General features: G+C 40.3%; 1 protein-coding gene across 1 annotated transcript in view; it reads right to left on the bottom strand.

The window, feature by feature from the left end:
- Positions 1–14445, bottom strand: part of trim9 (tripartite motif containing 9) — a 131346-nt gene that overhangs the window by 3668 nt on the left and 113233 nt on the right. The window contains exons 9-10 of the mRNA XM_041214189.1: positions 4046–4349; positions 1650–1812 (exon numbers count right to left, since the gene is read on the bottom strand). Coding sequence (XP_041070123.1) covers positions 1650–1812; positions 4046–4349 — 467 coding nt within the window. The remainder of the gene's footprint in view (positions 1–1649; positions 1813–4045; positions 4350–14445) is intronic.

Raw genomic sequence — 14445 nt, 5'->3', positions numbered from 1 at the left:
GAACTGGACTATATATTCCAGATAAATTAACAATGCAGCCAAGTTTTCCCACAGCTTCCAGCTTCTTTAACAAGGCTGCATGACAAACTAGATTAAAAACCTTATAAAAATTGATGCAAGTAACTTAAAAGAGTTTTTCAGTATTACACTGAATTGGCCCAACATATTCAGATGGCTTTTTGAACTTCCACACATGTAGCTCCTAACACAAACTTGGATAAAATGATGACATAACGTGTGTTCTTGTCTGGATTCCGTTGGTATCATGTAGAGTCAGCAGGTTCTAGATTTGAATCTATAATCCAGACTGATACTTCAATGCAGTACGAAGGGATTGCCACATTGTCAGTTGTTCTATCTTTTGATAGGCATTAAACTAGGCTGTTTCTGCCCATTGGTGCTTCTGAAAGATGTTGGAAGTTTTCATGGCACTATTCAAAGAGTAAGTAATCCTTCCAAATGTTCCAAGACTTTGCAGCATCCAATTTTGCACATAGCAGAGGATGTTTACATATATTATTTGACTTCAGAAGTAAATCATTGGCTGGTAAATGCTTTAGGACTCTTGAGCATGTAGTACAGTGCATATAATGCAGATTTCTTTTCTTTCACTTTTCTGGAGATGTTCTTTGAGCACACCAGACTTGTCAATCACTGACATTAACCCAGAGGAACTTTCAACATGGCTGATTTTATTCAATAGAAAAATGATTAGGATAATTTTCTTGCAGATGAACACACTGATCTTGCTTGGTTAATGAAACAGCTGCATAACAGTATCCACCCATGCAGCAACTCTTGTTTACTCTGAGATAGCTACAAATGACTCTTAAGAATTTAGTTGATGATGAGTTTAGCTTCAAGGACAAGTTGATACACATATTGAAGCTAGAAAATGGCCATAACTTCTACCATGGGGGCAAGAAAATCATTGATGACATCTAAGTTCACCTTATCAGCAGTCAAACAAACACTGTCCCTTGTTTCATGGTCAGTGATATTCTTCTGGTGACAAGTGCTTTGACATTATTAGTTGAAGTAGAAAGACCATCAGCTACTTCATTTCAATGGTCATTCTTTGTGATAAGGCTAGGACCTTTTGAGACATGTAAATCGGCTGTTTAAAATTTCAAACAATGCAACTGGAAATTAAATTGTGCACTATTTATAACAATCCATTTTATAGGAAATGATTTTTTTCTGATGTATAAATTATAATCTGTCCCCCATAACGTACTCCCCAGCCAAGTTATGAACGTGACAGGGATGCGCAAGACGAATGAAAAAAAAAATTACAACTCAGATTCAACTCTACTTGATTATTGGAGTACAGAAACTGAAAAATCAAGCATGAAAAACTTTTTCACACGAGTGGTTTGGGTCTGGAATGCACTGGAAGTGAGGTTCAATTGAGGCATTCAAGAGGGCATTAGATGATTATTTGAATAGAAACAAGGTGCAGGAGTATGGGGAAAAGGCAAAGCAGTGGCATTAGGTCATAATGCCCATTTGGAGAGCTGGTGCAGACATAATGGGCTGAACGGCCTCCTGTGCTTTTAAGATTCTTAGGTCACTTAAATGCACAGGTATAAAAGGAATTGAGTTTTTAAAAATTGTATATAAAATGAGTACAGTATCACATAACACACCTGTACATTTCTATTCAGGCTTACTGCTGGGAACAGGAGGCCTTCCATATCCTCAAAAGCAACAGGTCCCTGTTGCTCATCATTAATGGAGAAGGTAAGTGTTCGCCTGTTGAAATCCAAAAGCACACCAACTGTGACTCCTTTGGTAATGCCTCCCTCAGTTCTAGGGGAAAGAAATAAAAGTGCTCATTTGTTAAGTGCATAAAATAGCAATCCTGATCTGTACAATTTCCTCTGTTTTATACATTTGATTATATTGCTTAGACCATACAAAACAGAAGCAGCTCATTTGGTCCAACTAGAGTTTACGTTCCATAAGTCTCCCACTCTCCATCTCACCCTATCAGCATAACTTTCTATTCCTTTATCCCTCATGTACTGACTAGCATCTACTTAAATGCATTCTGCTGCCAAATTGATCCATCTTCACTTGCTGAAACATTGTGTATATAGTCCAAAACAAAACAAACTACTGCAGATGCTGGAAATCTGAAATAAATGCAGAAAATGCTGCAAATACACTGTAGGTCAAGCAGCATCTGAGGAGACAAACATTAATGTTTCTGGTTGATAACACTTAATCAAAACTGCTTTAAAGATCATTGCTTTAACTGTTTCTTCTCCCCAGATATTGTTTGGGTGGTATTTTTATCTCTATTAAGTTCAGTATTTATGAACAGAGATACATAATTGAAATGAGAGAAGGGATTAAATAGCTTGGAAAGGGTCCATCAGCAAAACAATAATAACTTATATTTATGTAGTACTTTTAATGTGATGAAAGGTCCTAAGGCACATAATGGGAGCATTATAGAACAAAACATTGAGTCACATCAGGAGATTTTAAGTCAGATGACCAAAAGCATGGTCAAAGGGATAGGTTTGAAGGAGTGCTTTAAAGGAGGAATGAGGGGTAGAGTGGTGGAGAGGTATAGCAAGGGTATTCCAGAGCTTGGGACACAAGCAACTGAAGGCATTACTGCTAATGGCGCAGCAATTAAAACTGGGGATGCAACCAGAGTTAGAGAAGTGCAGATATCTTGGAGGGTTGTGGGGCTGAAGGAGATTAGAGATAGGGAGGGCTGAGGCCATGGGAGGATTTGAAAACAAGGATGAGAATTTTAAAATCAAGATGTTGCTTGACCGGAAGCCAATGGTGATCAGTGAGCACAGGAGCAATAGGATGGTGCAAGTTTAGATAAGGGTAGCAGAGTTTTGGATTGACCTCAAGTTTATGGAGCATACAATATGGGAGACCAGCCTGGAGTGCATTGGAATAGTCTAGCCCAGAGGTAACAAAGGCATAAATGAGGGTTTTAGCAGCAGATGAGCTGAGACAGGAGTGAAGTCAGGCATTGTTACAGAGGTGGAAATAGGCAGTCTTAGTGATTGCATGAATATGAGACCAGAAGTTCATCATGTGGTCAAATACGACACTAATGTTCTCTACAGACTGGTCTAATCTCAGACTGTTGCCAGGGAGAGGTATGGAGTCGGTAGCTAGGGGACAAAGTTTGGAGCAGGTACCAAAAACAATGGCTTTAGTCTCCCCAATATTTAATTCAACATTGAATATCAGATAAGCAGTCTGATAATTTAGCAACAGCTGATATGTTGAGAGAGAGAGAAAAGTAAAAAATCTCAGTATGGTTTTAGAGTCCTCAACAAGCGCATTATAGTAGCCCTTTATAAAGTTGCTTTTAGGTGGAAAAACAGGTTGAGCTATTTCTTTCCATTTTCCCATTTCAACAGTTAAAAATCTTCCCATCTTCTTTCCCACATACCCTCTCTATTCAAATGTTTTTTCTTCTGGAAATAATTCAAAAACTGATTCCTTGGAATGAGATATACTTCGCAATTTCCCAAGGAGTAATGAGGCTTTGTAACAAAATACATATCGTTGAACGCACATACACAAGTGATGTATATATTATTAAAGGAATGAGCTTCACTGGCTTGAATGGTAATTTCTCAACCCCCACTTTTCGTGTTTTTATAGGCAAACTCAGAACATGTTAAAGTTACAGGAACTGAAATTCTCAAACGGCCATTTTAATCAGTATTAGGGGTTATGTTCAAGACGTTAAAGAGGAAGTGTCATCCTTCATTAGGACTTGTTAAAAATCAGCCGGATAGCATGAGCATCTAATTTTTGCTTACACAGTGAGGGTTGGTACCATGCGGTTTGGTTAACCTGTACACTTTTCCGATATAAAGGAAGTGCATTATCAGGACAGGAGAAATGAAATTAGGTACCTAGGTTGATTCAGTGGTTATTGCATTTCAACTCAAGGTCGATTTGACTCCCCAGCAGTTAGGTTCAATTACTCCTCTAAACCATTTCCTCAATTGAGTCCAGCGTTTACAGGCTTAACAATAATCATATTTTACTTTACCTGTTAGTGTGAGAGTTGTTATGCATAAACCAGCTTCGGTTATTATCAACATACATTGCCCAGGCCTTATCATCTTTTCCTAACATGACATCTTTCAAGACGTCAATACGGGCCACACCAAATGCAGGATCGGGATGGTTGTCGTAGCGGTCAATATTCAGCTCCCAATAATGGATACCTCTGGAAAATCCGGTGTTTCCTAGCACTACCCTGTCATCATAGCTGTTGCAGGTAACAGTGAGGTTGTCATTAGAGAACAAAATGTCAGGGTGAGCTGAACCTGAATCAAAACCAAACCAGGCAACTGGAAAAGAACAGAACATTATGCTTACTATGAGTATAACATCACGCAGAATCACATTAGAGACCACATAATAAAATTGCATAAGATAAGAGAAAACGAAGACAAAGAATCTTACATTTTAAAAAGAAAATAAAGATCACTAAGTGATATTAAGACCAACATTACACAAAATTTACATAAAATTAAGGCATATATGAATACTGGAATGAAAGTGGTATTGAAAGTACTAGGTTATTTCAGAGCACTTCAAACCAGTATTATGACAGTCTTCATTCTAATACCAATTTTCCTACACCATTAATCAACAAACCAAACACAGTTATAATATTTAGTTCTCACACAATCCTGATTTGGAACTGTATCGCTGTGTCAAAATCCTGGAACTCCATTCCTAACAATACCGTGAGTGTCCCTACAATAGATGGACTGCAGTGGTTCAAGAAGGCAGCTCACCGCCACCTTCTCAAGAGTAATTAGGAATGGACAATGAATGCTGGCCTTATCAGAAACACTCACATCCCAGGAAAGAGGACAAAAGAATTAGTTGTTGAATCTAAAACAGGGTGGACTTAGACCATTTCTGCAGGTTCTGAATTATCCCATTTAGGATTTGGGTACAACTTAAACTGGGCCACATTTGCATTAAGGGTTTTGACTTGTGTATTTTCCCATCACCATTCAATTGCATTCCTAAAGTCAGCTATTCCTGCGGTAAATTCCATGGACACCAGCAGCCTCCGGTACTTCATCCTTCATTAAAAGCATAGCTTATTGATTGCTCACTAATTTATGTAACCAGGAATAGAGGAGCCCAATTCTGCCCTTTTTAAACATTTATTCAGTCATGGGATGTGGGTGGTGCTGGCAAGGCCAACATTTGTTGCCCGCAGCCAATTGCCCTTGAACTGAGTGGCTTGCTAGGCTATTTCAGACAGTTAACAGTCAACCACATTACTGTGTTTCTGGATGGCAGATTCCCTTTCCTAAAAAAGACATTAGTGAACCAGGGAGAATTTCAACAATTGATGATAGTTTCATGGTCACTATTACTGAGATGGGCTTTCAATTCCAGATTTTATTAATTGAATTCAAATTCCACTGGCTGCCACGATGGGATTTGAAATCTTGCCCTGAGAATTAACCTGGCCTCTGGATTACTAAACCAGTGACATTACTACTACGCTACAGTCTACCTGGCAGGAAAACAGTCATGCCTGCACTTTTCAGCAGGGCAACCCAGACTAACATTTTTGCCTTCCTAACCCCAAGGCAGTAAGCCAACAATCATAAATCTAGCCAACTCAGAAGATTATGATCTGAACCAAGGCCCCACTGATCTTCACAGCTCAATACCAGATGGTGTGATGTGTTTAATCACAGCTTTCAGAACCAAAATCTTACAAGGATCACTTTACTTAGGGATATTGAAGAATTAGGCTACATTGAGGCATATAGTCTTAGTCGCCTTAAATATCTTTCTCACGTCCCATCTACTATCATCTTCAAGTGCAAGCTCATGGGCCTTTGTCATTATGATCAAGATCATCCTGTCAGTTATCTCTGCTGCTTCTCCCTTCTCTGCATGCCTACCATGTCAAACCTTGTCCCAGAACCCACCCTGCTCTAATCATGAACCCACATCTCTCTCTAGTTCTTCTCCCATCTCCAATCATGGACGTTGTCCACAATGTCCATCTCTTGTTCCCCTGACCTCATTCTTTAGAAGACATTACCTCCCTCCTTTCTTGGCCTCCTCCCATGCTAATCAACATTGCAGATAGTTGGCCCGCCTCAGGTACTATCTCCATTCCTTTGAAAATCACCATTACCCCCTCAAAACCTACCTATGACCCCTCTGTCTTTGCAAACTACCACTTTTCCCTTCCCCAAAGTTTTTTCATCAAATTGTCAAGGACTTGTGTTCTTCCTCCCCACCCCTTAAGCCCTGTCCTTCTCAACCTAGAGTCTCCCTTACTTTTTCCCCACCACTTTCCAATCCTCCTCAACTCCCCATCTCCTTCTCTCCTCTGCCCGAACTCCAATCTTTTAACCTCCATTCCCCAGTCTTCTTTCCCTGTTCCCAATTTACTAGTCCCTCTCTTGCCATATCGCTGATTCCCAGTTCGCTGTCATTCCCCTTTGAACTCAAATCACCCACAATTTCTTGTACCTTAGTCCCTTGGAAGGGAAGATGCTGGGAGGATGTTTCCCCTGACTAGGAAGTGTATTCAGAATGCTAATTTCTGGGTACTAAGGACATCAAGGAATGTGAGCCTCGAGTGGGAAAGTGAAGATGATTTAGAAAATCAGCCATACAGTAATCTTATTCAATGGCAGAGCAAGCTTGAGGGGCTGAATGGTCTCTCAAACCTTTGCTCAGCCTACTCAATGTCATATCCGAATTTCTCTTTCCCTTCTCATTATCTCTGCAACCTCATGACACAGTCTTCACCATTCTATTTCAACACGTGTTTTCTGCTGTACAGCTCAGTGAGGCTTCTTTCACTTGGTTCTCCTCTTGTAGCCAAAGGATTTTCAGCAGTGATACATTTTCCCACCTCTGCCTAATTTCCTTTGGAATGCCCCAAATAGTTACCCTTGGCCTTCTCCTCTTCCCCATCTGCATGCCTCAGGGAGATCGGTGCCAAATTTAAATGGTAAAGGTGCAAAAACAAAATTTCCCTGACATGTCCCCTCATGTGACACTGTCACATGAGTTGGGACATGTCCATCACTTTAAATCATACATTTATTAAATTTTAAAAAACCCTCATGAAACCTCATCCCGCCTGTGGATGAGGTTGCATGCTTTTTCTGAAACCCGCCAGGGCTCCTGGCCTGCCCGCCAACCTTAAGGTTGGACGGGCAGGTCCATTAAAGAGGTTAATGATTTTTTTAAATGGCCTCAATAGGCCATTGACAGGTCGGCAAGCGCACAGCTGATTCAGCTGTGCCCCTGCCGACCTGAAAACTGAAATGATGCAGGGTGACGTTGGGAGTTCTGCCTGACATCATCCCGTGTCTTTTTATGTGTTGGTGAGTGGGCCCCGCCCCGCACCCTAAAGATCCTGCCCCATAGTTTTGTTATCAGACAATGTAAAGGAGGCCCTTTGCTTTTGAAGTTCTGTAGTCAAATTTTAGGTACCATCTACATATGAAATAGGAGAAGTAGGCCATTCAGCCCCTCAAGCCTGGTCCACCATTCAATAAGATCATGGTTGGTCTGTTTGGCCCGGATTTTCCGTGCCTGTCAGCATCAGGCATGTTTGGTGATGTTAGCGTACAATATGGCGTGATCATTTTCATAATGGCGCGAAACCAGTTTGCAATCGTCTGCTCCGCCCACCAATGGCAGGCCATGTTTCACACAATCGGATGTCGGGAGCCTCATTGTAATACATTGGATATCATTATCAGTCCAGCCCAACAGACGCATCCCCACCCTCTCACGCCAACATGTTTCACAACAAAACACAAGTGACGTGCCGACACTTTACCCGCCCGCTACTGCACTTAGTGCAAATCTGGGACAAATCCGCCCTTTGTGTTTCGAGTTCTACATTGCTAGCTACACCTGATGACCTTTGATTTCCTTGCCGAACAACAGTCTATCTACCTCTGCCTTAAAAATATTCAGTGACCTCGCTTCCATTGCCTTCTGAGGCAGGGTGTTTCAAAGTCGCACAACCCTCAAAAAAATTCTCATTTCTGTCCTAAAAAGGCGACCCCTAATTTTTTTCCCCCCCATGGGATGTGGGCTTCGCAGGCTGGGCCAGCAATTATTGCCCATCTTTAGTTGCCCTTGAGAAGGTGGGGGGTGAGCTGCTTCTTGAACTGCTGCAGTCCATCTGGTGTAGGTACACCCACAGCGCTGTTAGGAAGGGAGTTCCAGGATTTTGACCCAGCGACAGTGAAGGAACGGCGATATATTTCCAAGTCAGGATGGTGAGCGATTTGGAGGGGAACTTCTAGGTGGTGGTGTTCCCATCTATCTGCTGTCCTGGTCCTTCTAGGTGGCAGTGGTCGGGGGTTTGGAAGGTGCTGTCAAAGGAGCCTTGGTAAATTCCTGCAGTGCATCTGATAGATAGTACACACTATTGCTACTGTGCGTTGGTGGTGAAGGGAGTGAATGTTTGTGGATGTGGTGCAATCAAGTGGGCTGCTTTGCCCTGGATGGAGTCAAGCTTCTTGAGTGTTGTGGGAGCTTGCACTCATCCAGGCAAGTGGGGAATATTCCATCACTCTCCTGACTTGTGCCTTGTAGATGGCAGACAGGCTTTGGGGAAGTCAGATGGTGGGTTACTCATCGCACGATTCCTAGCCTCTGACCTGCTCTTGTAGCCACAGTATTTATATGGCTAGTATCTGGTAAATGGTAACCCCCCCAGGATGTTGAGTGGGTGATTCAGTGATGGCAATGCCATTGAACATCAAGGGACAATGGTTGGATTCTCTCTTGTTGGAGATGATCATTGCCTGACATTTGTGTGGCGCAAATGTTACTTGCCACTTGTCAGCCTAAGCCTGGATATTGTCCAGGTCTTGCTGTACTTGGACATGGACTGCTTCAGTATCAGAGGAGTTGCAAATTGTGAACATTGTGCAATCAGCAGCGAACATCCCCACTTCCAACCATATGATGGAAGGAAGGTCATTGATGAAGCAGCTGAAGATAGTTGGGCCTTATATTTAGGGAAGAAATTCCAGAGCTATCTCTCTCTAAGACACTCAAAATCTACCTCTTTGACCAAACCTTTGGTCACTAGCCCTAATACCTCCTGTGGCTCAGTGTAAAATTTTGTTTGATAATTCTCCGTGAAGCGCCAAGGAAAGTTTTACTACGTTCAAGGTGTCATACAAATATGTGCACATAGGTACAAAAATGGAAACCAGTTATCATTGAAATCCAATAGTGGCTGATACTGGGGCTGCCATGGATTAATTATAAGCAAGAGTACAAATTTAGGTGCAATGGCCTACGATACTCAACCAAGTGGAATATTTTAAAAGGAATTTGAATGGACTTGGTCAATGGCCACAGATGTCATGGAGTTTAACACAAAGTCACAAGATCGAGAACAGAGAGTGGTAACATGCTTCAGTCACACAGCAGGAAAAGGGGTCTGGGGTTTCAGCCAGCACAGTCACGATGGGCTGAATGGCCTCTTTGTGCTGTAACTTTTCAGTGGTTCCATGATTCTAATGCACATTAAAACCACTAATTTAATATCAGCAGATAGCCAAAAAATAGTATCTGGTCGTGATGAAATAGTTTCGGGAGTATTGTCTGTGTAGTATATAGCTTTTTTAAGAGGAAACCCAAGTTGAGAGCCACAACACTGATTCGTGATCTGAGGGATGGCTTATGAGAAAAAGATCTGTCCTTTACTCTTGAAGGGGAGGATGACCAAGGACTTGGAGGCTTTTAACATTTTCACAGGTATGGAAAATTAGATCTATGAAAGTTCCACTTATACATGGGATTTGTTTTGCTTTTGCCATCTGCTCCACAAGTGTGGGCAACATTTTTCAGGATGGTGACAGAATTGTGAAAGAATGACAGCAGGGGCCAAGTAACAAGGTATCATGGCTGGTTTTTATTAAGACAAGATCAAAGTAAAAAAACCTAATAGAAAATTAGGTTAGACATACCACTTTCCTTGCCTAAATCATTTGTTACTATTCAGGAGGGAAGGATGGATGGACAGATGAAGGCCATAATGATTCTTTCAATTGCACTTACACTTCTAGCATTGAAAATACCCTGGATGCAGGAAAATAGATAACATGTAGCCTTCAAGTTCCTTTTACAGTCTCTTTCAATTAGCTTCTCATGCAAGTTTGGAATACAATCCTTCTCACAAACTCAGAAATTAAGCAAATGTTAATTATTCATCTAATTACCTTTCGGGATTTTAAGCTATTTGCCATTAACTCTGAAGATTATATTTTCTATGAAAACTGTGAAGCTATATTAACATTAAATCATGATAACAATCATGAGCTTTACAAGGTTTCAGATCAGAGTCACAGGCTGCTTGACTCATCCGTAATAAATTGCTAGCTTTAAATTCAAATGACTAAGTGCCTTCAGAGATGGAATACTGCAAGAAGCAGATGCTTTCCATGTTGCCACTCAAGATGTGAGAAACATTGAGAAAAGGTGAGTGTAAAGAGGGAGAACATTTCCTGGATTGAACAAAATTGAGAGAACACGTTTGAGTAACACTGCCAGGTAACTGATTTTAAGCTTTGAGAATTCATTTCTCACCTTTACATAGTTTAAAAAAATTGCTTTATACATTATACTGGTATAAAATGTTCTATATAACACTTCTGTAAAGAATATTCATTTTTACATGATTGAAATCAGTTTTCTATGGTTCTTTCGACCAACAACTGCATCCTTAACTTTGTTTCAGATTTACCTATGGAGTGTAAATACATTTCCAATTTACTGATGGTTAAGTGCCAAAGTATACACCAAAACACTTCAAACATACAAAACAGTCAATCATTTATGATTCACTTTTAGAAGCAGAAACAGGTAAATTAATGCTTAGTCTCTTGGTGCAGCTTTGAGAGTTTATTTAGTAGTTCTTTACATGTAAGGAGCTCACCTAATACAAACTTTGTTTTTATGTAGTCAACTGTGAATGAATCATAAAGCAAACATACACCATGAGCACAGCTGATGTTGCATATAAACACTGTTCTCATGATTTCGGAACAGTATATATAACCAAACAGCAATACGAACTATGGAAAAGTGACTGTAGGTTGCTGTTCAGTAACCAATCTCAGTAGTTACAGTAATAATTGTTCATGCATGTTCAGAAGAATCAGGTTCAAAATCAGTCAATGTATTTTCATTCTACTCCTTATAAGTTTATCCACTAAGCACTATGCAATGAAAAAAATATACAATGACTTCATATGTGAATACAGCAGAATGAAATTAAAAATTGTAGCTTTGCTTTATAATGACAACTTTACTACAAAATCAACATCAACGTGAAAGTGTTAAATGATTTTAGTTAGAAGTGTCTTTTAGTAAAAAATAAAATATAAGCATAAAAGAGCAGAACTGAAGATTAGCAGATGTACTCTAGACAGGGTAAGGAATGAGACACACAAGCTACTAAGACAAAGGACAAGGCCAGAGTGTGGGTGTTGAGTCCGGGATGCGGCTCTACACCGCACAATCAGCAAGATATGGGAGGCCTTGCATGGATGAGAACAATGCCTGGTATATATACAGACACGTGAGAAAAGAACATCTGTTTAGCATGTGATAGTATGTGTACGTGACTAACTGTGCATAAAAGGGTGATTTCGCTGCAATCTGTAGAGTTCAGTCTTGGACTGCCCGAATCGCCCTGCATACACTTGAATAAACGATCGAAGCCTGATCCTGAGTCTCCTGGTGTTTATTGAGTAGCATCACAACAAAAGCTTAAATCTAAAAACCATGAATTGTCTTCTTTCTGTACTCCCCACATTAATGTTTAACTTCTGGATCTAACACCAGCATGAGGAACAATGCAAGACTTGAATTATTTTGGTTAATCACAGATAAACTCTTCCCAATAAATGTCTGAACAAAATGCAGTTTTTTTTTACTAAAAGCATAACGTCAAAAAATAAATGAAGGACCCTCATTGGGGATATATTTTAGTATGATTTGTTGTTTTGCAGATATTCCTTTCATTGAGTGATGCCATGCGTGCTATTTTATATTTGGTCACAATATTGCAAGTACAGTCAAGCATATACAGGCAACCATATGACAAGATTAATTCAAAACCCCCATGTTGTACATACTTAAGCCCTTCTGGAAGCCACAAGGTATTTTTACATACTTAAGCCATGGGGAAATCAGAGAAAAGAAGATTGCAGTATTTTATTTGCAATTTTTTCTTGGGATGAGAGGGCTTGGCAGGCAGCACTTGGAGCTCATCTCTAGTGGTGCTGAAAAATATGTTTGCTGCCTGTTGCATTGAGGGCATTGACTCAGCCAGAATGTGGAAGTGCAAATGTAGAGAGATCAGATCAGATAGGACAGGCAAGTTCTCTTCCCTTTAAGGACACGTGTTAGCCAGTTGGGTTTACAATCTCAGCTCTTGTTTACTGGCAATCCATGTTAAGTCATTCCATTCAAAAATCCAAATGTTATTAATACAATGCACAAAGCAACAATTTTAGTGTGAGCATTGTAAAATAAGGTGACGGTTAATTTTGCTAAGGCCTTTCTTATTTAAAGATTTTAATGCAACTTCTGTTTTCAGGTTCTGGTATATTTATATTTTAACCATTGGTTGTAGTAATCTGGATACTTGGTGATGTGTTTGCCTCACTTAATTGTTAGAATATTTCATGGTATTTGTTAAGTGTTTAAAAAAAAGCCTTCTATAGACCAGCACTCATGGTATCACCATAGTCCACGGCAGGATTGTCAATCTTATTTGGTTTCTGGATGTTGTAAATTAATTTTCTCTTTCATTAATGGATAAGAAAAACTAAAACTCACAGGATTGTACCATGGTGTAGGCAAAGACTTCTGGATCCATTTTCAAAAACCTTGCAAACATAACGCTTTTCTAAAAATATATTTATGCAGACTTTTTATTTCAGTTCTCACATCAAATCTGTATAATATTTAAAAAGGACATAAGGGCTCAGTCTACAAACATCTCTATTGCCAATGTGTTGGGCCAAAACCAGGAAGCATTTCTTTACATGACATAACAAAATATCTACTAGAGGGGAGGAAGAGAATGTGATGGAAACATAGGAATTGCTAGACAAGAGAAAACCCAAGATTCATTTAGTTTGCCTTCTAACATCTTGTAGTCACAATGTATATGAATGTGGTTGCTGTGTAATCATCAAAATCAAAGTATCTGCAATAGACATGAGGTAAGGAAAATTCGAAGTGGTGGAAAGCCATGGGAACTACAGGTCCAAAGTAATCTGTTCTTCATGTGCAACATTTAACATACACCATGTCTCGAATTTGAACTCAGGCAGTTGTGCAGCAATTTTAGGAGAGGTACTCAGAACACACACATGCAATTTAAATTTCTTTTCTTATGCAGTCTGAAGGCAGGCCTCTCAGGAAATGTATTTTATTTTATGAATTTGAACTGTTTGGAACTGACTTTTTTTTTAAACATACATTTAACGTACATACAAAGTGTGCTCCCCCAACGGTGGAGTTCATCCAATGAGTAGCTAAGCGAAACAGACCATGACTACCAGTAAGATTGCGACCCTACAATCAGCTCGCAGCCAGCCAAAACTGATCAGCCAGTAACCAGAAACCAACAATTTCACCACCCCCAAAGTGCAGCCAGCCATCACAACACCAGGCAATGAAAGCAAAACAACCAGAAGTCAGCTAGCTTTTAGCTAGCCATCACTATATCACACTATCAGCATTCACCCAATTACACTAGAAGCCACCTAGTCATCTACTAGCAGCCAATCAGCCACCATCTGCCTCACTGTAGCCAGCAGCTCGCCAATTCACAGCCAGACCCTTGCTCTTCCACCACAGGAATTGCAGTGATTCAAGTGTCCCATGTTACAGAAGCACTGGGGAAGACTCGCTGTCAAAGTTCTCTGAGGCCACGGGCCCAGTTCGTTTAGTCCAGACTATTCTGGTATTTTGGGAAACTCATGCTTTGTAAAAAAGGCTTGCATTTTATATAATGTCTTTCATGACCTCAGGAAGTCCCAAAACACTTTCTAGTCAATGAAGTACTTTTGAAATTTAGTTGTGGTTTTTATGTGGAAGTCTGCAGCCAAATTGCATAATCATCCCACAAACAGCAATATGATAATAAACAGATAAGACATTTTAGCAATAATATTTGAGAGATAAATATTGGCCAGAGCACAGGAGAGTACACTGACAGTCTTTGAAATACTGCCATGCATGTGAATGCAGAAGGGTCTCTGTTAGAAATTTTGCCCAAAAGACAGCAGATGGAATTCAATGCATGTGGCAGTGGGCCTGTCCACCAGCTGGAGAGCTGGTGGCGACCCTGTGCAGCCATTCAGAGCACCCTGCCCACTCCACAGCCCCCACCCG

The sequence above is a fragment of the Carcharodon carcharias genome, chromosome 20 (genome assembly GCF_017639515.1).
Source record: "Carcharodon carcharias isolate sCarCar2 chromosome 20, sCarCar2.pri, whole genome shotgun sequence".
NCBI classification, from domain to species: domain Eukaryota; kingdom Metazoa; phylum Chordata; class Chondrichthyes; order Lamniformes; family Lamnidae; genus Carcharodon; species Carcharodon carcharias.
Note: the sequence above shows the minus strand (reverse complement) of the source record. Positions and strands in the feature narration are given on the sequence as shown.